This window comes from Zeus faber, assembly GCF_960531495.2.
Source record: "Zeus faber genome assembly, chromosome: 12".
NCBI lineage: Eukaryota > Metazoa > Chordata > Actinopteri > Zeiformes > Zeidae > Zeus > Zeus faber.
In genome coordinates, this window is record NC_137196.1 from 27851208 (window position 1) to 27875521 (window position 24314).

General features: G+C 47.4%; 3 protein-coding genes across 3 annotated transcripts; 1 reads left to right on the plus strand and 2 right to left on the minus strand.

Moving 5' to 3' along the window:
- Window positions 1–97: 97 nt before the first annotated feature.
- On the minus strand, window positions 98–6163 carry fam151a (family with sequence similarity 151 member A; the record flags this gene model as incomplete). The annotated part of the gene is made up of 13 exons (XM_080010504.1): window positions 98–442; window positions 725–901; window positions 1172–1284; window positions 1649–1819; window positions 2141–2277; window positions 2874–2950; window positions 3036–3125; window positions 3251–3308; window positions 3552–3714; window positions 4482–4631; window positions 4746–4895; window positions 5018–5208; window positions 6144–6163. 13 exons carry the CDS (start codon window positions 6161–6163, stop codon window positions 98–100), a joined length of 1842 nt encoding a protein of 613 aa, XP_079866630.1.
- Window positions 6164–6946: 783 nt separating this feature from the next.
- On the minus strand, window positions 6947–8932 carry tyw3 (tRNA-yW synthesizing protein 3 homolog). Its single transcript, XM_080010596.1, has 6 exons — window positions 8703–8932; window positions 8188–8268; window positions 7989–8087; window positions 7800–7871; window positions 7525–7658; window positions 6947–7260 (listed from the first exon to the last, which is right to left on the minus strand). The coding sequence occupies exons 1-6, from the start codon at window positions 8868–8870 to the stop codon at window positions 6996–6998; spliced, it is 819 nt and encodes a 272-aa protein (XP_079866722.1). The 5' UTR covers window positions 8871–8932; the 3' UTR covers window positions 6947–6995.
- Window positions 8933–9571: 639 nt separating this feature from the next.
- On the plus strand, window positions 9572–17084 carry cryz (crystallin, zeta (quinone reductase)). The gene is made up of 8 exons (XM_080010594.1): window positions 9572–9753; window positions 11649–11801; window positions 12487–12650; window positions 13599–13650; window positions 14035–14184; window positions 14674–14772; window positions 15812–15907; window positions 16388–17084. Exons 1-8 carry the CDS (start codon window positions 9646–9648, stop codon window positions 16547–16549), a joined length of 984 nt encoding a protein of 327 aa, XP_079866720.1. The 5' UTR covers window positions 9572–9645; the 3' UTR covers window positions 16550–17084.
- The last annotated feature ends 7230 nt before the right edge of the window (window positions 17085–24314 follow it).

Sequence of the window (24314 nt, forward strand, 5' to 3'; positions counted from 1 at the left end):
GGTCATCTTTTTGGATGGTATGTGTCCATAAATGTCTATAATTGCACTGGGACATTCTACCTTTCACGTTCCCATTTCTGATGGGAGCCGTTTGCGGTCAGATAATCTGGTACAGCCTCGTATCTCCGGACCCCTCGCGGCGCGCCACGAGCGCCTTCAGAGCGGACGCCGCCTCGTCGTCGTCGTCGCCGCCGCCGGCGCTCCCCCGTCCCTTGGCTCCCTCCACCACGAGGTCGCACCCGTCCACTCGGGCCAGCAGCCCATCGAGCTCTTCGCCTCCGCCGGGGAGGAGCTCCGCCCTCAGGTGAACGGCCACGCGCTGGGCCGCGCCCCTCAAACAGGGAGGGGTTCGGGGAGGGGCGCCCCCATCTCTCAGGACGAGAGTGACGTGAGGGAAGAGCCGGTCCACCGCCGACGCAAAGTCCTGCGCTGAGGCCAGGCCCTGGGGCGGGAGGGAGGATGTTTAATGCCCTGTGCTGTAAACCGGAGGACGCGACGTAAAGTGGCTTTTAAGAGAGGAACTCCGGAACCTCAATGTGATCGGTGGTTTCGCTCCACCAATCTCTCGGTTTTGAATACGTTCTGAGGTTCCTGACTCGGAATTCGGTGCAGTTTGGTTGGCGGCTTTGGTCTGCCGCTGGTCAGATATAGTGTAAATGTGTCCCTTTCCAGTGGAAAATCTGTCAAAGCGGAGATCCGTAAGATGTTCTCAGCATCGGTTTACCTGCGTGTTTGACCCGCGGGGTGAAATCTCCATGGCAACCCAGACGGGCCGGTAGAGCTGCTCCCTGGCGTAGGCCGAGCTCAGCAGCCTGAGGGAACCTTCTAAAAGGTCGGCTCCCTGGACCTGCAGGTAGAGGCCCCAGGTCCCTCGGGCCGACTGGACCAGACCCAGGACGTCCTGGAGACAGAATGAAGTCATCGCAACACAGAGGGGCTTTTGCAGCGTAGGCCCTCCGGTGACCGGTGATGGATTCATGGAACTGGATATGATGTGATGATCTTTCCAGAAATGGAAGGCTGCCGAACGGCGTTGCCACCGGCAGACCCTCCGCGCTCTATTGAGGTATTCATTCCATCCGAATTTTTAAACGAGTCTCATGACACAAGAACGGAAACGTATACCCCCGCCGCCACCTGTGAGAGGCTTTAGCTGACGCGTGAACTTCACCTCCAGCGCGAGTGGCTCCGTTGCATTTCCAGAACCCTCCACCAGGGGAACCCCGGGCTGATCAGGACTGGAGCCCACCCGGACCACCAGCATCCCACGACCTCCACCGCCCTCTGAATAAACACGGTGATCAGAAATAGGATGACAAATGAGAAAGGGATGAAATTCACTGTCAGGAAAATATACAGTATATTAAGATACAACATAAAATTTGATTTAAATTTGCTGCGGACCCCCGTGCAGTTCCTTCGATGACCCCTAGTGGGCCGCGGGTGCCGGTTTGGGAACCCCTGTCTTGCAACACTACAGTAATTTCAGTCATTAATTTATCCACATTGCCATTTTAGGTCTTATGTCGTTTTCATGCTGTTATTACAACTAAATACGTTTTCTTGTTTGTTACCGTGTTCTACTGCTGCGGCAAAGGCTTCGTTCCCCAAATGGGTTTGAATAATGTTCCACGTGCTGCTCCTGTACCTGAGAGCCGGGCCACCAGGGAAGCTCGGTCGGGCACCGCGAACCAGCGGACGTCCAGACTGCCCCCGTCTGCGTCCGAAGACAGGAACCCGGCCTCCGTGCCGTGCGGCGGGTAGAAATACTCCACCAGGCCTCCCCCGGGGTAGAACTGCCTTTGGCGGCCGGGTGTCCCTGTGAACACACGTAAATAACAAACTGCACCGGCATCAAACACCTGCTGTTCGGCGTTTCCTGGCCTCGGTTGGCCTTTTTGTGAAATCTGCATCTGCATCTCACCAACTTTCTTTCGTCAATGCAAACAGGTTTGTTAATTCCAGTCACGACCACTTCTTCAATTGAAAGCCTCAAGCCAACGGCGCTTTTTTTGGGATACATCTATTTAACCCGGATTCAGACTCCTCGGTTGCCATTTTGGCTTCTGGTGGTGTTCACGACTGGACTCATCAGCAGTTAATGGCTGTTGGTGAGTCCGGGCGGGCGGCTGTTTCTTACTCGCTGCCTGTTTGAAGGCCGACAGCGTGGGCTCGTATATGTCGTAGTAAACCCTGGCGGGGTGGCTGTTGTCACGGACGAAGAGCAGGTCGGTGACGTTGGGGTGCTTCCCTCCCTGCCACAGCGTGAGGCTGAAGCTGGGGGAGGAAATACAACGGAAAAAATATAAATATATAAAATAAACAAATAGAAAGATTCCACTTCTGAATGATAGTACACCACCTCATTGTGTCACTCATACAATTTCAAAAAATTCTGATGTTGAATTCAAAATTAAAGACCCCTTAAAAAAAAAATATATATATATATATATATATATATATATATATATATATATATATATAAATAAAATGGAAAAAATAAAATAAACAAATACATAAAAAAAGAAATCACTTCAGAATGATAGTAGACCACCTCATTGTGTCACTCATACAATTTCAGAAAATTCTGATGTTGAATTTCAAAAATTCAAATGTCCTCCAAATTCAAAAATTAAAGCCCCCTAAAAAGAAGAAAACAATAAAATAAAATACACCAGTTATACCAATTTCAATTCTCATAAAGTTTTTAGAAACGCTTTTTTTTTTCCAGGGTTTTTTTTACATGAGATAACGACACGGATTGTTTGACGGCGAAATAAATTCCCGCTTCATCAGGGAAAATATGAGAAGTTGAGCTGATTTTAGACCCCAGGTGGATAACTAGACAGACAGACAGACAGGCAGGCGGTTACCGTGGCGACTTGCTGAGTAACCAGCTGATGTGCTGCCAGCCGTCGCGAACCAACAGGGCGTGGACTGGAAAGGTCACCTGGAGGGCAGAAAAGAATTTAGCTGCGTCCGAAAAAAAACAAACAAAATGGCCTCCTCGCCTCGCGTCCCGCCCTCGCGCTCACCTTCTGCGGGACGTCTCTGATGAGGTCGTACATGTTCTCCACCATGGGCCTGTCGTACGACTCGGTGAACAGCGGGGGAGCGTACCCCACCTGGCGGGGGGAGGCGCAAAGGAACTCGGATCAAGGGGGAGGGGAGCGGGGAAGGAAGCGACCCGCTCGGCCGCACGGGGGCGGCCGGGCGGCGGGGAGTTGGCGGGAAAAGAACGGGACGCCACCTTCCATCCGGGGGACACGGTCACATCCGGGAAGCCCTCTTGAATCAGCTGGAGGAACCTAGGAGGTGGTGCACGAGGAGGGGGGTTTGAGGAGGAATAGAGAAAAACCTTGAAGTAATGAGGTGACGAATGAGGGGTTTGCGTGAAGGGGAGACGGGGAGAATGGAGGATATGGAAACTGGTCAAAAAAATACTTATACTGCGACCAATTATTACAGGCGCCCACGACGCGCTTAGCGACAAAAATCGTCAAAGTCATCGGAGGGCAAACTACGGAATGCCGGCGCGCCGTGAGCGTGACCTGGTTCCGTTGACCACAGGGAAGTAGGCCGGGACGTTGGGACCCGTGAGGACGTCGGCGTTGATCCACACCGGCCTGTTGACGCCGCCGCTCCGGTTCCTCCCGCTCAGCAGGGCCAGGGAGGGAGCCACCGCCGCCAGCGACTTGAAGTCCAACTTTATACCTGGAGAGAGAGGGAGGGGGGGAGGAAGGGAGGGGGGGACAGGGAGAGAGAGGTAGAGAGAGGGGGAAGAGAGAGAGAGAGAGGGGGAGGGAGAGGGAGAGGGAGAGAGAGAGAGGGGGGTAGAGACAGGGAGGGACAGAGAGAGAGAAAGAGGAAGAGAGAGAGAGAGAGGGAGAGGGAGAGAGAGAGGGGGGGAGGGAGAGGGAGAGGGAGAGAGAGAGGGGGGGAGAAGGGGGGGGAGAGGGAGAGAGAGAGAGGGGGGTAGAGACAGGGAGGGACAGAGAGAGAGAAAGAGAGAGAGAGAGAGAGAGAGAGAAGGGGGGGGGGAGGGAGGGGGTGCCTTGAGTTTGATGAGTGATTTAGTTTTCATGACTCAGGTGAGCGTTGTGCACACAGGCCTGGCAGTGACATCACACTCCAGTGACATTACACTCCAGACTGATGGTATTTTTTTCTCCTTCCTTGTTCATGTTGTTTTGTTGTTGATTTATGCTTTAACACAAAATGGATACGACGTTAGAATCAGGAGCTTTTATCAAACACATCAAGTATCAGGAGGATTCGACACATTAACAACCACAGTCAAATAACAGCGTTTCCATAGCGACGCGTTCAGACTCCGCAGGGTTTCTACTTTTTTTTTTGTTTGTTTGTTTGTTTGTTTTTTGTTTTTTTGTTGTTTTTTTTTACGCAGAGATGACATTATTATTGTCTGGCTGCCCCCTCTCCGCCCTGCACTCGCCCCGGCCCCCCCCCGCGGGTGGCACCTTTCCTCGACCGGAGCACGGCGTCCAGCCACTGGTCCAGGGTGTTGTCGCTGTGGGTGTCGGGGGGGTGGGCCATGATGGGGAGGGGCTCCTGGCCGGGGGTCCCGAACCCCCCCAACGTGACGTCAGCCTCCAGCACCATGACCTCACCTGAGCGGGGGGGGGGGGGGGGGGTGAGCCCAGTGGAGTGGAACTTCAAGTGACAAATGTTGTTGTTGTTGTTGTTGTGTGTGTGTGTGTGTGTGTGTGTGTGTGTGCGTTTACTCGCTAAAGCTTGGTTCATTTGGGACTTGTTGTTGGCACGGTGATACCAAGTCGCCAAAATCCCGTCGGCCTGGCTGATGTCGCCCGTCTGCACCAGGTAGTCCAGCATGTCTCCGCCGGTGGGGAACGAGGGGAGGAGGTCGGAGGAGCCTGGGTGGAGGGACGGGGACGGACGACACACACACACACACACACACGCCCGTCTCACGCACTGTATGTTCAGTGTGTAATTCCGTCCGGAAAAAAAGAGAAGGCCGCTTCCCGGCGCCAACCTGAGGTGCTGGCGAGCAGCACGGCGGGCACGGCGACGACGGCGAGGAGGAGCAGGAGTCCCGCGGCGGCGGAGAGCATCTGCAGCGCCTCCCTGCCCAGGCATCCCAGGTAGACGCGCCGCTCCTCCCGTGGCTCCACCCGACGCTCAGGGTGGATCCCCTCGTCGCCGGGCTCCTCAACCCGCTTCTGCCTGGAGGGGAAACACGGATCCGTTGGACGGAGACTGACCTCCACCCGGGAAGGTGGTGGTGGTGGTGGTGGTGGCGACGCAAAACACAAATTCCGCCCCGATATTTCACATACAGTGTAGACATAAAATATTGAACTATTTAGTGTTTCGATGTTCAATATCTCGTGCTTAAAATGTTTTGAAATGGGGCATTGATGCTGAAAAGCCTCCTGCGTGGACGTTCTCTCGTTGCTTGGACTTTTTATTCTGTATATTTGATCAAGACTCCGTCAGTTAACTGTATCTTTTGTGCTTTTTGCTTATTCTATGAATTCTACTATTTTATGTGTGATTTGTTTGGATTTCATCAGTAAGCACATTCATGACCCCCCATATAATTATTATTATTCTTTTTTTTCATAAATATTGTATATTCTTTTATTTTATTTAACAAAATGATGTTTTTTAATTCACAGGTTACTACCAACTTCTCCAAAATAAATAAAAGTACTATTTCTGTGCGAGTATCACACATACTTGCAGAGCTACGTAAAACATGTCTTCACGGGTCCATCGGGCTTGTTCAGTTATTTAACAAAAAAACGATGTTGTAAGCCAAAGTTACTTCTGCATAAGGTCCAAATTGTTTCAAATCCTGATGCAAAGTTTCTTCCTTTTAAACTGCAACGTGTTCAACGCAAGAACGTGAAGCCGCGGCGCCATTTCTACTTCCACGTGTTGGGTCGAAATCGCATTGGAGGGGCGAGAGCTGCGTCCGGATTTACCTCAAGGGGCAACACCTCAAATGTAGTCCCGCGTGGAGCGCCGCGCCGCGCCCCATGCAACGCGACGCAGCGCAAACAATGAACGTTTGCCCGTGTTCATCTGGAGCTCGAGGCGGCCGCGTGGGGCCGCGGCGTGACCTGCCGCACGAAGGTGCCGGACGTTCCACCTACTTGTCGGGCCCGTCCTCCATTCCTCCGTCCGTCTGTCTCTCCTTCCGCGTGCTCTCCTCTTTCTTCAAACACCCCTCCTCCCCGTCCTTCCGTCTCTGGTGTTTGGATATCAAGCGTGGAGATTTTTTCTTTCAACCCTAAATGGGCCGATTCGCAGCCAGAGATCCCCGGCCACCACCGTGTGCGTGTGTGTGTGTGTGTGTGTGTCAGCGTTATCTCAGGAGCAGAGATCACAGTGATCTCGCGGGGCTGATAATGCCATTGTGTGCTCCAGCCAGTCGGCCAAAACATGGCATCGCCACGGGGTCAAAGGTCAAAATGAAGACTTCAGATTTCACAACCGTGAGACGTTTTCCCAAAGGGGTTGCGCTGGAAATCCATCTGTAGAGCAAGTAGGTTTATGTTTTTGTCCTTATATTCGATATTAATCTTCAGGTGGGTAACTAGTAATGTAGCTAAGCAATTTAAGCTGAAGACAAAAATATCAAAAATGACACTATTAACTACGCTGGTAATGCACCTTTACCGCCGTCTCTTTTCACTGGGTTTTGGTTTGATTTTTGCCTTTTCTCCTTCCTTTCTGAGGTCGTCGATGCTGGTGATGTTTTCTCCCTTCAACCAACCAACTGTGGTTGAACAGCTCATATTAAACACACTGACATTCTAAACACGCTGAAGAGTTTTAAGAAATAACATAATTTGACACCGGTGGTGGAATCAGTTTGGGCCTTTTTTTAGGTGATTTCACTTCAAATGCCCCGCGCGACTCGGCTGTTTCACAAATAAAATACATTTATGACAGACGTGACATTTATTCAGTTGCGATACATAGATGTCTTCCTAACACACAGATCAATTTGCAGGCTCCACGCCCACTGCACCCCCCGCGAAGAGGTCGAGGCAGTCCTCTAACTCCGGCTGGCCGCTGTCCGTATTGCCGTGGCGACAGTCCGTTTGTCGCCGTTCCCTTTTCCGCCTTCTTCGGTACACCTTCCTCCCGTCCCCGTCTTTTGCGGCATCTTCATCCGTTTCGGCCTCGGGCGTGGGAGAGCTCTCCCGGATCTGTAGCTCCTGCAGTTGGCCGGCGGTCAGCGCCGACTGGAGATTGGTGTAAAACCTGTGGCAGACATGGAAGCAGCCGCTGAGTTGTGACCCGGTAAATGTAAAATAATAATTCCATGTACCAGTCCCTGAAGACTTCAACATACAATTTCAAGTAAGACCGAAGCAGGAGAGATTATGTCAGCCTTGCAAGTTCGACACAGCGTAGGAACTAACTTCATTTGATATGTTGAGCAAAACAATATGGATGGCTGTAATGATGTAAGAATTAGTCGCCTCCATCTCGACGGAGATCGTTTTTTTTTTTTTTTAAACTTACCTGTGTATCCTTTTCAGGTTCTCCTCCATCTTTTGGTTGGCCACCCGGACCAGGACGTGGATGTAATCCTGGCCAACCAAGAGCTTTCCTCGTTGGCTGAGAGGAACCTCGAGGCCGTGGGTGCTACGGACGGCCTAACGGGGAAAACAACCAAGCCGCGCAATTATTCACGAGACGAAGACCGCCTCAAAGTGCTTCAACGCCCCGCGCGCGGTCCCCGCCGTCGGGTGCAACGGCGGTTCGTCGGAGAAAGCATATTTGGGACTCCCACATACCGCGACAATCTTTCCTGCCTTGCTGACGGTCAGGCCGGAGTTCCTGAAACCAGAGTTGACGGCCACAGAGTGCTGGAGGGGACGAAGCGGCATTCAGAGGTTAGGATGGCCGACCCGCTTCCCGCACGGGCCTTGGTGGGAAATGATTTGGGCAACAGAGTGGGAGCGAAAGCCGCGCGTCGTTCTCACCACCAGCTGCGCATCCTGCAGCCTCCTGCACTGAACGTGGAGGACAAACGGCTCAAACTTCAGCGCGGCATCTCCCGTGGACCCGGCCAACGCGGACACCTGGACGGGACGGTCACACAAGCAACAAGGCCATCAGCGCATCGCACACCTGGCGGTCTGACACCCGGCCCGCAGACATGCTTCATATGGAGGCTCTGACCAGATCTTGGGCCTGGCACTTCTGGTGGGACACGAACAGCCAGACACAGTTCTGTTTCTGGACCCCGCGGCTCTCTGGGACCTAGTGAGGGGACAAATCGAGAATTCGATTGAGAATTCGAGACTAGTTTGATAACATTCAACTTTACTGTCATTGCAAGACGTACAAGCAGAGACAACGAAATGCAGTTCAGCGTCAAACCAGAAGTGCAAAAGAAGCAGTAAAATGCAGCGTACGTATAAAATATAAGTATATGAATAATATATAAATAGGGTTAACAGCAGCGTGTACAGCAGCAAAAAGTGACAGCAGAAAATTGGAGAGCATCAATAAAGAGTTGTAGTAACTAATACAATTCTATATAAATATATAATAATAAAGAGTATTGCATATATTTAGACAGATTGCACATCGGGGATTGTAGTTTTTTTTTTTATATAAATATAAAATAAAATAAAATAATAAAATACTATAAATAAAACACTCTCCTCCTCCTCTCTCTCTCTCAGCCTCACCCCGTCGACGAGGACGATCCTCCCGGAGCAGGAGCTGGTGGTGCAGTAGTTCTCGAAGCCGTTCAGCAGCGACACAACGCGGACGGCGCCCGCGTCCACGCTGCCCTTCTTGCTCGCGTCCAGCCGGTCCAGGCACTGCTTCTTCCGGCGGCCGAACGCCTTCTCCATCCCCGCGCCGGGACGCGGGAGCGGCGGCGGAGCGGAGCGGAGCGGAGGAGGGACCGGGGACAGAAACCAAACAAGCCCCGCGCGGCTTCCGCGTACAGCTACGGCGGCCGACGAGGGTCCATTATGCAAACGCAACGGGCGCCACCGTGTGGTGGAACTAGGCATGGACGCCTGCATGGTATTAAAACTTGTGAGAATGAGAATTATTTCCCAGAAGTTAAATTTGTCAGATTAAAAAAAACAAACAAACATATTTGGTCCATTTAACTTACAAAGAATGTTAATGTAGAAATGCCTTGAAACTACACACCCCACACACATTATTTACTTGCTTCTGTATTTGCTGTATGAATGTCATAGACTACGACGAATTAAATATATTGTAAGTTTATTTTTTTTTATTTCATTTGTTATATAAATGTGCTGTTATATCGTATTACAAAGTTTATTCCAATAAAATGAACGCAATTAAACTCTTACTCTCACTAATAGCCAGGTATAGTTTTTGGGCGAAACCAACAAGAAAAGGGGTGTGGATTTAATCTCGGTACGACATATTATACCGCCGAAAACACATCACTAATTGAATTACACCAAGAAGGTCATGGAACAAATATATCACCAATAAAAACACCGAGAAGTCCAATACGAGTTTAACTCGGTGAGACTGAAAGGGCTTGGACGGCCTGCACCACCCCCGCCGGTCCAGTCAGCCCCCCCACCGAGCGGCACCGAGCGGCAGAAGCTGGCGCCGCCTGTGTCAGCAGCGAGCGGCATGGCGGCCTCCGCGCTCATGAGAGCCGTTAGGGTCAGCGAGTTTGGACCCCCGTCTGTCCTCCAACTCGTGACCGACGCCCCTGCTCCAAACCCCGGCAAGAAGCAGGTGAGGGCGGAGGCTGGAGGCGACGCTGTCCGCTGCGGCTTATGTGTGTTTAATGACGGAGGGTGATCACTACAAATTAAAATAATTTGTGCGTAATCACACACAAATGGTGCTATGTTGATATATTTATTACATGTCTATTTTTTGGCATTTAAAATCGAATGACTTCCATAATTATGCAAATGTTTCGGCCTGGTCATGTTTACTCAGCGGTTGAGTAAACATGACCAGGCCGAAACAAACCGCCTCCGCACCAATCAACGCAGAACGCAATTGTGCATTGTCATTTCAAAGTAAAAGCCCGCGTAGGCGCCTTACGACTCGTTAAACTTGTTAAATATTATAAAGAAAAATACATAAAATTATAAACATTTGCCGCGACGAGGAAGATTCGCGTCGTTCACGTGTCCAAACGTCGCTTTCTCCAGAGCGATCGACCAAACCCCCCAAATTAAAACCACAGGGGGAGCGGAGCAGCGCCTGCATGTTGAGAGTCAGAAATACTTGAATAATCTCAGGGGGACATTACTTTGGGTACAGCTCCAATCTACATACAGCATATTAACATACAACATAAAATAATTATTAAGAAAACATATTTATATATAAACATATCTATATACACATGGAAAAGAGTAAAATGTACAGTTAAAAATGTGCAATAAGTTTGTACAATATTGTAATATTGTACAATGCACTGCAATCTGTTATAAATGAGTGGCAAGTAAACTTCTACCTAAACTTAACCATCTCTAACCTCATACGTACAACTGTAAACACTTGTAAAAAAAAAGTAGTGTTTGGGTGGAATAAACCTTTAAAATAATAAGAATTTGGACAGAAAGTAGTATTTGGGTGGAATAAACCATTGAAACTATAAGTACTTGTACAAAAGGTCGTTTGTTGGGTACAATAAACCATTAAAACTATTATTACTTGTACATTAAGTAGTTTTTTGGGTAGACTAAACCTTTTAAACGATAAGTAGTTGTACAGAAAGTAGTATTTGGGTGGAATAAACCATTGAAACTATTAGTAGTTGTACAAAAAGTAGTATTGGGGTGGAATAAACCATTGAAACTACAAGTAGTTGTACAGGAAGTAGTATTCGGGTGGAATAAACCTTTAAAACTATAAGTAGTTGTACAGAAAGTAGTATTGGGGTGGAATAAACCATTGAAACTATAAGTACTTGTACAGAAAGTAGTATTGGGGTGGAATAAACCATTGAAACTATAAGTACTTGTACAAAAGGTCGTTTGTTGGGTACAATAAACCATTAAAACTATTATTACTTGTACATTAAGTAGTTTTTTGGGTAGACTAAACCTTTTAAACGATAAGTAGTTGTACAGAAAGTAGTATTTGGGTGGAATAAACCATTGAAACTATTAGTAGTTGTACAGAAAGTAGTATTGGGGTGGAATAAACCATTGAAACTACAAGTAGTTGTACAGGAAGTAGTATTCGGGTGGAATAAACCTTTAAAACTATAAGTAGTTGTACAGAAAGTAGTATTCGGGTGGAATAAACCTTTAAAACTATAAGTAGTTGTACAGAAAGTAGTATTGGGGTGGAATAAACCATTGAAACTATAAGTACTTGTACAGAAAGTAGTATTGGGGTGGAATAAACCATTGAAACTATAAGTACTTGTACAGAAAGTAGTATTGGGGCGGAATAATAAAGCAGTTGCAGTGCACTACACAGCCTACAGGTGGTGCTGTTCCTGCCGTTTGCTTCCAGGGTCTGTCGTTCACTCTGCATTTCTTCATTAAAATGCGTTGATCCTGCGTCTCCCTCAGTAACACTCAACACTCAGTGGCTTCTTCTTCTTCTTCTTCTTCTTCTTCTTCTTCTTCTTCTCCTTCTTGTTTTATTTATTTTCCATACAGGTGTTGATCCGCGTCCGTGCTTCCGGGGTCAACCCGGTAGAAACCTACATCCGCGCGGGCACCTACGCCCGGAAGCCGGCCCTGCCGTACACGCCCGGAGGTGACGTAGCCGGGGTGGTGGAAGGCGTGGGAGGCGGGGTCACGGCCTACCAGGTGGGGTTATGGCTCGATGCTGACTATGTGTGCCGTGTTTGCCGCTCTTCCTTCACCGCTCCTCGTTAGTATAGTGGTCAGTATCCCCGCCTGTCACGCGGGAGACCGGGGTTCAATTCCCCGACGGGGAGGTCTTTTTTTTTTTTTTTTCTTTTTTTTTTGTTAAAATTCTTTCCCCATTAACAAAGTTCTATTTTATGTTTTATCTTGTCAGTTTACTGAATTCCTGCTAATAAAGAGTCAGAACTCATATTAACTTCGGCTGTATTTACTAAAAAGTAAATACTAATAAATAACTCATGAATAACTCATAACTCATGTTAAAATTCTTTCCCCATTAACAAAGTTCTATTTTATGTTTTATCTTGTCAGTTTACCGAATTCCTGCTAATAAAGAGTCAGAACTCATATTAACTTCGGCTGTATTTACTAAAAAGTAAATACTAATAAATAACTCATGAGAGCCCTCTGGATGAAGTGAATCAAACCGTCTGCTGAAGTCAAAGTACTGAAGTACCCGATAGAAATGATGATGTTCTCATTGAATTAGAATTACGATAAAAATCGAATAAATATTGAAATAAACAAAGCAATAACTAAATAACACTGTGTGTGTGTGTGTGTGTGTGTGTGTGTGTGTGTGTGTGTGTGTGTGTGTGTGTGTGTGTGTGTGTGTGTGTTCCAGCCCGGGGACCGCGTGTTCACCACGTCCACAGAGACGGGCGGCTACGCTGAGTACACGGTGGCAGCCGTCGACTCTGTGTACAGGTTACCCGACGCGCTGGACTTCCCCCAGGGAGCCGCCATCGGAGCGCCGTACTTCACCGCCTACAGAGCGCTGTTTCAAAAGTAAGAGGGCGGGAATTCAAAGCAATGCGGTAATTGGCCTTAAATCCGTGGTTCTAAACATAATTTTATTTATTTGTTTTATTTGGCATCAAAGGTTGAAGAGATCATAGTTGCTTTATGTGCTTTCTGATGTTTGTTTACACAGGGTGTTTTATGTTTCCTGCTTGAGAACCTTGTTTCATATTTATTATTATTAATAATAATTATTATAATAATCAGTATTTGTACAGCACATTTATACATGACATGTTATTTTACATTAATAGAAGGCCATCACATAGTAACAATCAGGCGAACCAGCAAAGCAACATGCATTTAATAAAAGAAGCTGACTATTATACTCTTTATATGTTTATATGTGTTTGGATTGAATACTAAATATATATTTGCGTGTTAGACCTTGCATGTTAAATTTGCAGTGTAATGCACAATGTGTATGTGTGACTGTGATTAAAATGGGTTTGTTGTCTTTTGGCTGCTCGGTAGAGACAAAAATATAATTGATGAGGTATTCAGGAGCTAATTACGTGATGACTGTTTTACACATCCAAATGTGTATAATGTGCAGCCAGCAACATACTATAAGATAATACATTGAGACAGAATATTGATTCGAAATGACTGATGTCTGCAACTTCCGCCAAGAAAAATTGTAAATAACAACATCAAAGCAAACTTTTTGCCTACATATGACCTGAAAACCTTTTTACTGTTATTAGTGTGAAATTGGACGTGTCCCTTCATTTTCTTAATGTCTTCCTTGGTAGTTTCTACAAAGCGTCACAGCAGTTTTTATCGAGAAATAACTGACGACTTATCATTCCTGCTATTGACCAATCAGACGCGAGTATTCCACAGTAGTTTGATCACTGTGTGTATGTGTGTGTGTGTGTGTGTGTGTGTGTGTGTGTGTGTGTGTGTGTTATCGCGCTGTGCTCTGTGATGCAGGGCCCAAGCCAGAGCTGGGGAGACGGTTCTTATCCACGGAGCCAGCGGAGGGGTAAGACATGCCTCCTGTCTCTCTTTCTCTCTCTCTCGCTCTGTTTATCTCAAGATTCAAGATGTTTATTTGTCACATACATATACATACTTTCATACATATACATACTTTCATACATATACATACTTTCATACATATATGCAGTGAAATGTAATGCAACGCACCCGGTGATAACACAGAATATGTCCTAGGAAAAATTTCTTTCTAAAAGACCAACTAACTGACTCCTAAAATGTAATACAGTAAGTTGAATAATACTTATAGAATAAAATAAAAATAAAAATATATAGAATAAATAAAATAGATAAAGGGAAATAAAATAAAATAGATAAGTCTTGAGCCTTTGTCCCCCTCTCTCATCTCGCTGCCCCGCCCTCCCTCCAGGTCGGCGTGGCGGCGTGCCAGTTGTCCCGTGCGCTGGGTCTGACGGTGCTGGGAACCGCTGGGACTCCACAGGGCATGGAGCTGGTGCTCGCCAACGGAGGCCATCAGGCCTTTAACCACAGAGAGGAGGGCTACACCGACAGAATAATGGTGAAGTCCTACACACACACACACACACACACACCGGGACGGGTTCACTGATGTCAAAGACAAGGGTCCACCAAGCGTTTAATGTTGGAAAAGAAGGACTTTAAACTAATGATGTAAAGGCTGAAATTGTTGTTGAGGAATTTCTCCAATTCAAATCCGATACCAAGAGGACTGATATTAAATATTGGACCTATATTAAAAACACGTAATATACTCACATTTTCTATTTTTTCACACGTAGAATCATGTCAGATGATGTGTTGGTGGTGATGATGATGATAATAATAATCATCATAAAAAAAAAGCTGTATTATATGGACTCCTTTTTATACATGAAATTCAGCTCAAGTGCATGACAGTAAATAGAAGAATAGCCAAAATAGTGTGTGTGTGTGTGTGTGTGTGTGTGTGTGTGTGTGTGTGTGTGTGTGTGTGTGTGTGTGTGTGTGTGTGTGTGTGTGTGTGTGTGTGCGCGTGCGCGCTCTGCAGGAAGCCACAGGGGGTCGGGGCGTGGACGTCGTCGTGGAGATGTTGTCCTCCAACCTCAGCAAAGACCTGCAGATGTTGGCCTTCGGGGGCAGAGTCGCCGTGAGTTTGTTTTGTCGTCCCGAATCCGGGTCCTTCCACTTGGGCGTCTGCGGATGAGCCTTTTCAGACGTGATACGCCTCGTGCTGCGACATCATTTAGGTTATTACAAACGCCGTTGCTGAATGCAAACCTTCTACGAGCGATTCTGATGTTTGGGTGGTTTTGACGAGTGGAAATGATCTCTACGAACACGACACAGCTCGTCATATTTCCTTGGTGTGTGTTTTATTTGGCATCATCACTAAAACATTCTGATAAATTAAACATTGTTTAGTCATTGTGTGTTTCCCATTGGGTTAGGTTGCACTTTCTTTTTCTCTGGAGGGAGCTTGAAAGGCAATTTCCAGTTATACTAAAATACATTTTCCACAGAGTTTATATTTATTATTTATAATAATAACCTTTATATGTAGAGCACCAATAATACACAACATGTGACTCAAAGTGCATTACATTGAAAGAAGGCCGCCAGATAGTAACAATAGATACTAATAAAAGCAAAGCAAACAAGCAAAATGCATTTACAAAGGAGAATAATAAAGAAATCATTATTATTATTATTATTATTATTAATAATAATAATAATAATAATAATAATAATAATAATAATAATAATAATAATAACAACAACAATAACCTTTATTTGTGCAGCACCTTTCATACAAGACATGTAACTCAAAGTGCTTTACATTGAAAGAAGGCCGTCAGATGTGACGGTAGATAGGAATAAAAGTAATACACAAAATGCATTTACAAAGGAGAATAATAAAGAAATCATAATTGATAATAAAAATATAGTAATAAAAATATTAACATAATGAAATGGATTTAAAAACAGGGTAAAAATAAGCTAATAAAATAGACAAATTTACATTAAAAGAAACAAATCAAACAAGCAAAATTCATATCATATAGATAGATATAGTGTATATGGAGAGGGAGCACTGATCATTGCTTTGTGTGTTTTATTTTTCTGCCTGGTTCACTGAGTTGTGTGTGTTATTTTCCCGCCTGCTCCTCTGTGTTGTGCTCCGTCAGGTGGTGGGCAGTCGAGCCTCCACAGAGATCAACCCACGGGACACGATGGTGAAGGAGAGTAGCATCGTAGGGGTGGGGCTGTTCCTGGCCACGCCGGTGAGAGCCATGCCCCTCTAGCCACGCCCCTCTAGCCACGCCCCTCTAGCCCCTCACTTTATTTATTTGTTTCTTTATTTGTTTATATTTATAAAAAACTGTTCTCTATACAAGTCATCCTCAAAGGCTGTGATCGCACCAGGAACTGGGCGTGGCATTCCTTTATGTGTCTTTTATAAAGTGTAACAGTCTGTGTAGTTGATGTGTTTACTTTAGCAGCATTGTTTTGGCGGTGCAGCATTGTATAACATAGAAATAATCGACACGGGTGATGCGACGGCAGCCACCGCGGGCGAAGCCGCCTTCCTACTGGTCGACTCCGCAAAGTTGAACCGGACACGAAATCCTCGAGACGACCTTCCCTTCCCCCCGATCCACTCAAGGCGGCAGTTTTGATTGAAATGAAGTGAATTTGGTGTGAACTTTGCGCCTGTGGTCCGTGGTCGCGCCCTTCCTCATTCTGCTTCTGCCTCTCGCCAGGAGGAGAGGAGGGCGTGTGCGGCGGTCCTCTACGCCGGGATGGAAGCCGGCTGGCTGCGTCCCGTGGTGGGTCGCCGGTACCCTCTGAACCAGGCGGCCCAGGCCCACCATGACATCATCGCATGCCCCGGGGCCCTTGGGAAGGTGGTGCTGACCATGTGATGGATCACACGACGGAGTAAACTAGAAACGGGAACCAGTCGGTGGGTCATAGACGTTGTGCAGGATAATATGCTGCATTCAAGGAAACTCGGAAATATATGTGTTTAAGTAAAGATAATGTTCAATTTCTGAATTATACCATGTAGGATTCCATACTTTGTGACACTTTTCGTTGTTGCTACGACTCCAGGTTGATCAGGTCAGGGAAACCTGAAATTTTCAACCAAAATTCCAAGTTTGACGACCATTCCATTGTTTTGTTTTTTTTCCCATAAATGTCAACATTTTTACGGCTTCTGAGCCGTCTTGAACGCAGCATTGAGCTCTGAGGCCTCTTCCAGGTTTGGCTTGACAGGGGAAGAGTAGGAACATGCTTCTGTTTCAAAGTGGGAAAACCAGAATACGGAGTCATGGTCTGCTAAATAGTCTTGCTGACCGGACGCAATGTTGCTCCATCCTGTGTCGTGTTCTTTACTAAAGATGGTAAAACTGGTTCTATACTGATAACATGATTGAAACTACAATAAATCTTGAGACACAGGACTTTTTTGTTGTTGTTGCTTCTTTACTTTTCGATGAATAAAACATTAGTTTATCAAATCATTAACTTGAAAGCTGCTGATCAAAATTAATAATGTGTCATTATTTTTTCCTTTGGTTTTATAATTCTATACATCCACTGACCCTCAACCAAACAAAAAAAAAAAGCGAAACCAAAAAAAATCACCCAAACGCAAATAAATTATAACTCCGTCTGAATTGAAACTAAAGTTTGGATGGACAAGAGAAGAGTGAACTTGAACCGTCGAGGCCTCTCGGGTGGCAGCCGGCTCTGCTGAGCATGCTCCACCCAAGGACCAGGTAACCCAACCTGACGTTGCGCACGCGCACACACACACATACACATACACACACCTACACCCACCCCCCGGACCCCGTGCATCCACCCGACGCGCTGTGAGTTCCTCCTGACCAGGATACGACGGCAGGTGACACCTCTGCGATGCGGCGACCAGCCCCGGGCTTCCTCCCGTTGGATTCATAATGTGAGCTCGGCGTTCCATCCCAGCTGCGCAGGTGGGCTTTAGGCTTCCGGTAAGAAATGAACCCCCTTAAAATAACCTTGGTCGAGCGAGTTGCGCAAGTCTCTGAAATTATTTGCAGCATTTCGGTTGTCTTCCAGGTTGATTCAGTAACATTTAAAATGATGCGTCGCTCGAGATGATAGGAAGGTTTCTTTTACTGTGTACTAGCTCGGGTAACCTTGTGTAATATATTCTAACAGCCTAGTCTCTTTGAAATAATATAAGGTTAGGCTTAACACTTTATTTATCCCCGGGTTCAGATGTTAAAGTATAAAAACAGTGCAAGAATAAATGCAAGATAAAAATACAAATAAGGTAGAAAATTCAGCAATACAGAAACATGTGGCATTACAGTAGTAACAGCAGTCCTAATAATAACAGTTATAAGGATAATAGTACTCTAGTAATAATTAGTAATTATTGTTATTATTATTATTACTAAGTTATACTTATTATTATTATAATTTCTACTTTATTTTATAATCTGCATGATGGCTATAAACTATTTTACCCAGAGACTCACCTGTGTGAGCTCAACTCTACTTGAGGAGTTGTCCCTCTGCATGTTTCATAAACTTGTGTTTGGTTTGTGTCGGCTCCAGTTCCCTCGCAGCTTCGAGCTCTGGTGACGCATCACGTCGCAGAGGATTTAAACGAAACGTTGCTGTTCCCTGTCTGACAGCCGGACTGGGGGGGGGGGTGAGGGTGGTCCGTCAGGAGAAGAGGGGAAACGTGATAGTTGTGACTGTCATCCATCCACCCGGGATCGTCTGGACACACACACACACACACGCACGCTGTGACTCAGTTCGTTACCCTCACATTGTGAATTGTTTTGTTTCCCTAGCAACCGACTGGGCGGAGCCTTGAACCCACTTTCCCCTGGTGTCCAAAAAAATTAGGAAAATCACACCTTTGGCAACCATAGCACATGATGCAGAGAATATGAAAACCAGCTTTCCGTATTAGTGGTCAGGTCTCCGTTTAAAAATGTGTAAAGGCTGAATGAAAGCTACTGGCAGCAAGAGGAAGAGATGATACGATGATGATGAAGATGATGATGATGGTGATGATGATTGTAAATAGGCCAAAGTGAGTGCGATGAAGAGAGTGCGGCAGTGTCCAGTGAGAGTCCCATGGAGGAGACGACGCCCGGTGGCCATGTTGTCCCTGCTGTAACAACATGACCAGTGAGTAGGACACAAGTCGCCCTGGGAGCTGATGCGGTGATAGTATGTGGTCACATGTTGTCATTGCCCAGATAGCTCTTATATGTCTGTATATATATTTCTTTGTATTTTAATCAAAATTTGGGGTTTGCTCTTTTATAACACAAATATGTGCTAATTAACGCTAGTAAATTGTTATACTTTATTATAAATCACATCAAAGCGAAATGAAAGAGTTTTCAAGGGTGAGAAATGGTTGAGTTATTGTAAACAAACCTGTCTTTTTAAGCAAATCTGGCACAAATGAGCAGATGGAAAGATGGAAAAGATCATTCAAGAGCAACTTGAAGAAAGAAGCAACTTTCTCAAACATTGTTTGGGGAGAACTTGCATGAGGCCGAAGGGACGTTTAGAATCAGAATTTTGCTCCTAGTTTTGTTGCTGGTGTCCATGCTGTCTACCGTTGGAGCCCAGCGTTTCTCCCGCCTCCCGCCGTGCCCCGGGTCCTGCGTGGTCTGCTCCGAGGAGGCCGTGATCTGCCGCCACCTGGCTCACATCGTAGGTGGGCAAGGGCTCCGATGCGAACGGGGAACATGCGGAGAACCTGGTGCCTCCGTGCGCCGTGTTACATGTCATCGCCCGCCTGCCTGTCTTGCCAGACGCTCCCGACTCCACCCGAGCTCTGCTGCTGACGGAGGGATCCATCTCCACGGTGCCTCCGTCCTCTCTGTCCGATCTCAGCAACATCACGCTGATAGGTCAGTCTACAATGTAATATATATAATATATAACTGTATAACCTAATGTAATGTGTAACTGTATAACTTCATATAATGTAATGTATAACGGTGTACAGCAGAAATAACAGAGAACAGACTTGTGTGTTCTTGGAAAGTCCTTCAGTGTCCTTCCAGTTCATCCTTGAGAAGAGCTCGGGTGTCCCTTTTCATAGTGTTGTTGTCAAGGTGCATTCTGGGAAATTTGGGTCAATCCCGTTAGCCGCGTCACCACCTCATGCGTCGTAGATATTTTCGAAAGCCCCAGAACACATCCTGGACCATGCCTCCTTTGCTTCATGTTGACTGAAATCTGTCTGTCTGTCTGTCTCTCTGATTGTCCGTCTGTCTGTCCCTCCTCCCCAGGTCTGAGCCATAACCGGCTCTCGGCGTTGGCAGAGCGGTCCTTCAGGAACCTCTCGTCCCTCCAGACGTTGCAGTTGGACCACAACCTCCTGACTAGCCAGGCCCTGCAGGGGGGAGCGCTCGCTCACCTCGCCCAGCTGGAGGTCCTCGCACTGGGGAACAACCAGATCAGCGTGGTACGCACACATATACAGTACTGTACAACTTCTTCTGGAACTCCTTTGGCTAGGTATTAGGTTTATGTGGCTTATGTCAGAAAAACTCCCAGCGATCAAACATCACTCATAAGATCACTGTACCTCGACGCATGAGATTGAAGTCTAAGACTGTCTCTCACAATGTCCTTTACTGCTGTGCAAAAGATACCTTCCTACCGATAAGTAAAGGTAATGAAGAAGAAAGAGCAAATAAATGATTCTGTGTTACTGTCCAAAACATCCCTGTGCAGATGAATGCCAGCTGGCTGGAGGGCTCCAGGGCCCTGCGGACCTTGCAGCTGGAGGGAAACCTCATCACCAGACTGGACTCGGGATCCTTCCCTCAGAATGAGCTCAGGAACCTGGAGACCCTGGATCTGTCCGATAACCTCATCCAACATCTGGCCCCGGACAGGTAAGGACGTCATTCACTGTCCCACAAAATGGGTGTACAACTAAATCACAAGGCAAAGGGCCGCAGATCCACGCACTGTTGGGAACCAACCTTCACCGTCTCTTCATCCTGTCCCAGTTTCCGTGGCCTAGCGGGCCTCCGTAGCCTGGATCTCTCCAGGAACCGGCTAAGCTCTGCTCCCGCGGAGTCCTTCTCCTACCTCAGCTGGCTGACCAGCCTCAACCTGGACCTCAACACCTGGAACTGCTCATGCCAGCTGCTGGAACTTTCTGCCTTCCTGTCCAACTTCATACAGCAACCCGATAAGGTTTGGTTACAGTAGCGGGTGGAGACCAATAGTAATAGACTAATACACAGTAACCTCTTAAAGGGATGTGTTTCTTTTTTGTCAGGTGCTCTATAACGGTCGCAAGATGGTTTGTGTGAGTGCCGAAAACCCAGCCATTACCACTGTCCTGGAGCTGACGGAGGCAAACTGCGTCCCCTCCAATCAGAACATCACCGTGCAGGTGGAGGCCGGCGCTAGCGTGACGCCTCAGCTCTACGCACGGGATCTGGCTATCACTGCTGTGGTCTGCTTCGGCGGTAAGGAAATAAAACTGAGGAGGCGGATTAGATGAGGACAGCAGTGCCTAGTTAGTCTCTTTCATCACTTGTTTTCGACATGTTCCCTGTGTTTTCACAAAGGGGTTATTATAATATCATAGTCATCTGGATCTGCCTCTGGATCTCAGTCTCTTTTCATATCATTGTGAGATTCAGCAAAAAAAAGAAATCACTTTGCTGGAAAGGCCTCATTGGTCCGGCTGTGTTGTTGTGCTTCAGGTGGAGTTGGACTGACTCTTCTGATCGTCTTGATCTACCATCAAGTGTCGGGCAGGAAGAAACGGAGAGACCAGAAAACGGAGCGACCAAAGGAGGAAGTGGAGAGCACAGTGGACAACCACATGGTCCATCACCAGGATGGTAGCGGCAGGAGAAGGGACCTAACGTCCCCTGCCGACGGGAGCCAACCGTGGCACGGGGAAGGGGACGTGTGGGACCTAAAGACGCCAAATGGTGATCATTTGCAGTCCAGGATGGAGGGCGAGGGGGGCGGCGCGTTCAGGTGCCCTGACTGCGGCACCGAGGGGCTTCAAGAGGAGTATCAGGAACACAGGAACAGAAGAGACGATGGGATGGGGGGAGGAATGGAGACAGAAATGGAGAGACAATGGACGAGGAGGATGATGATGATGATGGAGGAGGAGGAAGAGGAAGGGAGGAGGAGGTCTGGAGCTCGGCATCATCAGTTCAACCACCAGGTTGCTCTGAACCGAGACACTGCTGTCAATGGTGGAAAGATGCTTCTAAACGGCAGCTCCAGCTATTACCTCCCCATCCAGAGAGAAAAGATATCTCAGGGCATCCTGAGAGCAAATATAACTCCTGCTTATAACTTAGAGAGGGGCGTCTACAGAACTGATTTAGAGGAAAAGAGCAGAGTTGGATATGAGTCTCTGAGCTGTGAGAACTGCCGCGAAACATATGACCACACACCAGCAGGACACACCGACAGGCAGGGGAGAATGTACGGCAACACAACCGACAGTCCTCCATGGAGTGGCTATCCCTCCGAGCACAGGCTGAGTAGCAGGGGCGGCGGCTGGAATTACAACCAGTTCGACCCAGGAAGGAACGACGGCCAAAGGAGAGAAACAAGAAGCGTGACATTTGACTTGGAAAGTTCAGGAAGACAGAAAAGGGGGGACGTTCCCACAGAGCACAGGCAGGAGGGGGGAAGGATAGAAAGAGGAAGGCACAGAAGGGAGAGGGGAAGTGACGGAGGCGTAGCGGATGAATTCGGAAGACACAAGCCAAGAGTTCAGTCCAGCAAACTGCTGAAGGTCAAGCTCAACTTGAATCCCGTGAGGAAGAGCAAAGTCCACCCGAGGAGAACGGAGAGAAGTAAAACACAGGAGAGAAGCTCGGACACGGAAACACGGGCAAAAGGAAGTAAGGAAAAAAGACTGGAAGGAAAAACAAGAGGAGACGAGAAGGGCAACGGAGACTCTCACCCGAACAACAGACAGAGCCGTAAAACGGGCAAGAAGTCCAAAACTGCCAAGACTAAAAGATCAACTGAAGGTAATGCGGAGGAGCAAGTTAAGGATGCGGTTGAGGGTGGAAAGGGTTCAAAGATATCTTCTAAGGAAAACACTCTGACCGCCGAAACACAACAGGTCTATCATGAGAGCTCAGAAGGTGACAACCAACCAAATACGGGCGACAATGCCACAGCCCATGCTGACCAATCAGAGCCCAACAGAGTTCCTGGGGACTCAGAAAATGTTGTGCAGTTGGGGCTTCCAATCGACCAGACAAACATGCAGGGCCCAGGTGTTCAGTACCATGGAAATGGTTCGCTTGTACAGAGCGGCCAGTTGTCCATCCAGCCTGCCTTCCCTCTCTCAGCCTCTGACGGGAATCATAATGCCAACCTCTCCTTGCTTGGGATTGCAAGCTCATCATTAACCGGCAGCAATATGTCTCTTCAGGGAGGGAATTTACTCAGTAGCCTAGTTCCAACAGCCAATGCAATGTTATCCATTAATACAACTAGTACCATTGCCCCTAACCTAGCATATGCAGGTCTTGGCCCTCTGAACCACAACACAGCGTCTAATGGTAACCTTGAAAGCCAAAGCTCCGGTAGACAAGGAGGGTTAGGCCCTAACACTTCTGCTGCCCCTGTCCTAGCGAGTACTGTACATACCAATCCTTTGCTAGGCAGTGTGATGAAAACATCCTCTATCTATACCTCACAGTCTGCAGGATTAGCTTCTAATTTAGCCTCAAATCCAGACATAAATTCTGTTCCTATGCGACCCCTCTCCCAGACATTAAAACGTCCGAGCACCACTTCTCTCGGCCCTACTGCAGATCAACCTCAGGAACCAGGTGTTCATAGTGGGGAGATGCTCCATGAGCTGGCCCCTCAACCGTCAGTGGCACTGAGTATGGAGAACCTCCCTCTACTGTCTAAGGCTCAGGATCCTCCAGGCAATGATGGTCCACCTTCAATGGCCCATCCGGCTGCTCGTCCAGCGACCGAGGAGCACCTGGCAATCAATGTTCTGGCGAGGAGTGGGTCTGTGGCAAGTCTAGCAGTGGCTGGTGGGTCTGTAGGGGCCGAGCCTGCAGCGGTTGAATCGGCAGCCGTTATGACCGGTGGCGGAGTTTCCGTTTCTCATGGGCCTGCAGGTGGAGTGCCCACAGCTGGTACCCTAGAATCAGAAGTGCCCCCAGTTGGATCGGGGGCTGGTGCCGGCGAAGCGGGGTCTCCAGGTGCCACCTTGCTGCAGCAGGAGTACCTGTCGGAGGAAGGCGGCTCCTCCCCGAGGAGGAAGCTGAGGCTGGTGCTTCCTGAGAAAACATCCAGCAGACCGCCCACCTCACTGGAGCGTAAAATCCGATAGAAGCGGCATAAAAGTGGATGGATTACACTTACTGCAGTGTGACCAAAAAACAAGACACTACAGGGCTGTTTTTTGTAAATACACATTTGCTGAAACAAGGACTCATGGCAACTCGTTTGTCATGATTGAGGAACACTGAGGCTTTATTATTGTTGTTGACGTAATAGTTATTACACACTCTTTACATTTGAACTATGGGACTTTCCTCTTTTGTTTTTCATGCAAGTACACACCATATTTATATTTTGTTTTATATTTGTTGTTTTTGGATTGAAATGGTTGAATTTAGCACAATGTTT

Coding starts and splice junctions, on each gene's coding strand:
- cryz (XM_080010594.1), top strand. CDS start 9,646: ATGGCGGCCTCCGCGCTCATGAGAGCCGTTAGGGTCAGCGAGTTTGGA. Junction 11,802..12,486: donor GCGGGGTCACGGCCTACCAG/GTGGGGTTATGG, acceptor TGTGTGTTCCAG/CCCGGGGACCGCGTGTTCAC. Junction 13,651..14,034: donor TCCACGGAGCCAGCGGAGGG/GTAAGACATGCC, acceptor CCCTCCCTCCAG/GTCGGCGTGGCGGCGTGCCA.
- tyw3 (XM_080010596.1), bottom strand. CDS start 8,870: ATGGAGAAGGCGTTCGGCCGCCGGAAGAAGCAGTGCCTGGACCGGCTG. Junction 8,269..8,702: donor GGATCGTCCTCGTCGACGGG/GTGAGGCTGAGA, acceptor TCCCCTCACTAG/GTCCCAGAGAGCCGCGGGGT. Junction 7,872..7,988: donor TGCAGGATGCGCAGCTGGTG/GTGAGAACGACG, acceptor CGTCCCCTCCAG/CACTCTGTGGCCGTCAACTC.